General features: G+C 36.9%; 1 protein-coding gene across 1 annotated transcript; it reads right to left on the reverse strand.

Annotated features, from left to right (window-relative positions):
• Positions 1–880: 880 nt before the first annotated feature.
• Positions 881–2,140, reverse strand: LOC148684707 (uncharacterized). The gene has a single exon (XM_088651800.1). The coding sequence runs from the start codon at positions 1,988–1,990 to the stop codon at positions 1,016–1,018; it is 975 nt and encodes a 324-aa protein (XP_088507926.1). The 5' UTR covers positions 1,991–2,140; the 3' UTR covers positions 881–1,015.
• Between the last annotated feature and the right edge of the window lie 416 nt (positions 2,141–2,556).

Genomic DNA, 2,556 nt, shown 5'->3' on the forward strand with positions numbered 1-2,556 from the left:
TTATTATAATTTTAATTGGGTTATGATCTGCCAGGAGCTTAGGTAATATTTCTACCTTATCGACTCTAGAGATTAATTCCTTTGGTGTCCATATTGTATCTATTCTGGATGCCGTTTGGTGTACAGGGGAGAAATATGTATAATCTTTTTGTGTAGGATGTTTGAATCTCCAAGCATCAATCAATTCAAGATTTTGCATCATTTCTGAAAATTTTTTTGGAAGTTTGTTATCTTTTTTCATTTTTTTACCTTTTGTTCTATCCATTACCGGGTCTGTCACTCCATTCATGTCTCCCATAATAATAATTTTAAGCCCTAAATAATCCAATAATTTGTTTTCCACTTTTTTGAAAAAGTCCACCTTGCTCCCGTTTGGGGCGTACAGTCCCACCCACAACCACTCTTCACCTTCAACCAGTGTTTTTACCATCACGATCCTACCTTCTGCATCACTCCACACTAGTTTTGGTTCCCATTTGTCTTTAATGTAAATTACCACACCCCTCTTTTTTTTTGCATCTGCCGATATGAATTCTTTTCCCAATTTTTCATTCTTTAGTATCCTTTCATGTTTTTTGTTAATATGAGTTTCTTGGAGGCATATTACATCGAAATTCCTTTTTTTCAATATATGAGTTAATCGATTTCTTTTCTTCTTATTATTTAATCCATTTATGTTCCAAGAAATAACATTCAAATTCATCATTTTGATTTAGTTTATATATATATATATATATATATATATATATATATATATATAATGATATACGTTACAATTTCGAATTGATGATAGAGGGGAAAGGGGGAGAGAGAAAAAAAAATAGATAAAGGAGAAAAAAAAGAAAAAATATGTGCTAATAAATAGCCAAAGGGGGAAATAGATTAATTTGCAATTGATTAAGATGATCGGGGGGAGGAATTGGGGAAAAGGCAAATGGGAATATTAAGTAAACTTATTCACAATAGTCCTTCAATTAGCAACAGGGGAAATTATATATCAATTTGCGTTCTTTCTTTACTTTTGTAATTCCCCCTCTTCTTCCTCTTCGGCCTCCTCCTCCCCCTCCCCCTCCTCCTCCTCTCCCTTCTCGTGCTCCCCTTCAGACAGATCCTGGTTCAGCTCCTGATCTTCATCAGATAAATTCATATCGTCTTCTTGTTCTTCCTCCGGTTCTGCTTTTTCCTCTTTAGCCCTCAGTCTATTCCCGCCCAGCTGGTTTGCATAAGTCCTCCAAAATCTTTCCGCATCAGCCAATGTTTCGAATCTTCTTCTCCTGCCTTTGTAGGTAAAGCTTAATCCTTGAGGATATTCCCAACGAAAAAAAATTTTCCTCTCTTTCAGGGCTTTGGTCAAGAAGTGATAGTCTTTTCTTTTGTGAAGAAATCTTGGTGGAATTTCTTTCATTATGAAGATTGTTGTCCCGTCTATTTTAAGTTTTTTCTTGCTTTTGGTCTGTAGCATTTTGTCTTTTATCCATCTAGACTTGAAGGTAACCAAGCAATCTCCTGGCCAGTTGTTTATTTTCGCTTTCTTGGAATTAACACGAAATACTCTTTCAATACTCGCTTCCACCTCCTCTTCTTCTAATTCTAACCATTTCGCCAGTTCTTGTACAATTTTCCCCTCTATATTTTCATTTGGGCTCTCTGGAATATTTCTCAGTCTCAACGTTTTCTCCCTGATCTGCATTTGGATCAGGGCGAGGGCGTCATGCGCTGCCTCTTGCATCATCTTTTGCTCCTCCAGGTCTTTTTTAACTTCATCTAATTCCCTCCTTAAATCTTTCTTTTCTTTAATCAATTTTTTGATGTTGTTTTCCATTGCTTGGTATTTAGTATTAATGTCCTCCTTAAATTTTTCAAGTTCTAGATCTTTTTCCTCCGCCTTTTTTATATGCTCCTTAACTTCCTGAAGTTCCTGCCTGTCCACCTCAGCATTTCCTTCCAATTTTACGACTTTTTCTTCCACTCCTTTGAGCCTTTCATTCATTTCCTTCTTAATTCCTGCGATGTCTTGTCTTAATTCCTGCTTGAAATCTACAATGTCGTTTTTTAGGCTCAAAATGAGCTCTTTCAAATCTAGTTCATGATCAGCTATAGATGTTCTTCTTTGTTGGGTTGTTCCTGTTCCTGTTCCTGTTCTTTTCCTCTCTCCCATTTTAGATGGCTTTTATACTTTCAGGTTTAAGCTTCTGCTTCTTCTCTTTTTTTCTGGCAGGTTATATGCAATTACTCTTGTTGGCGCTAGTTGTCGCTGTTCGCTATTCAGTTCTATGGAGGGGTATCCTCTTTGTTTATCTCTCCTTGTTCGCTGTTTCTTTGCAGATCCGGCTACACCAGGTAAGCGTTTTTTGCTTAATCACTCCCTGTGTTCGCCATTTTTTCTGACTGGATATTGACACCGTTTGCCGCTATTTTTATAGGTGTTTTGGCTCAGTTCTTATGTATACTTGTTTTCTACGCTGCAGAACAAATGGCTCCTCAAGTTTCTTCCTTTGTTAACCTTATTAAGTTGCTTTCTTTGGCTTCCCGGCGGCGTCTTATTAGAGCTTTCTT

Source organism: Zootoca vivipara, chromosome 9, assembly GCF_965207765.1.
Source record: "Zootoca vivipara chromosome 9, rZooViv2.hap1.1, whole genome shotgun sequence".
In the NCBI taxonomy this organism is placed as follows: Eukaryota; Metazoa; Chordata; class Lepidosauria; order Squamata; family Lacertidae; genus Zootoca; species Zootoca vivipara.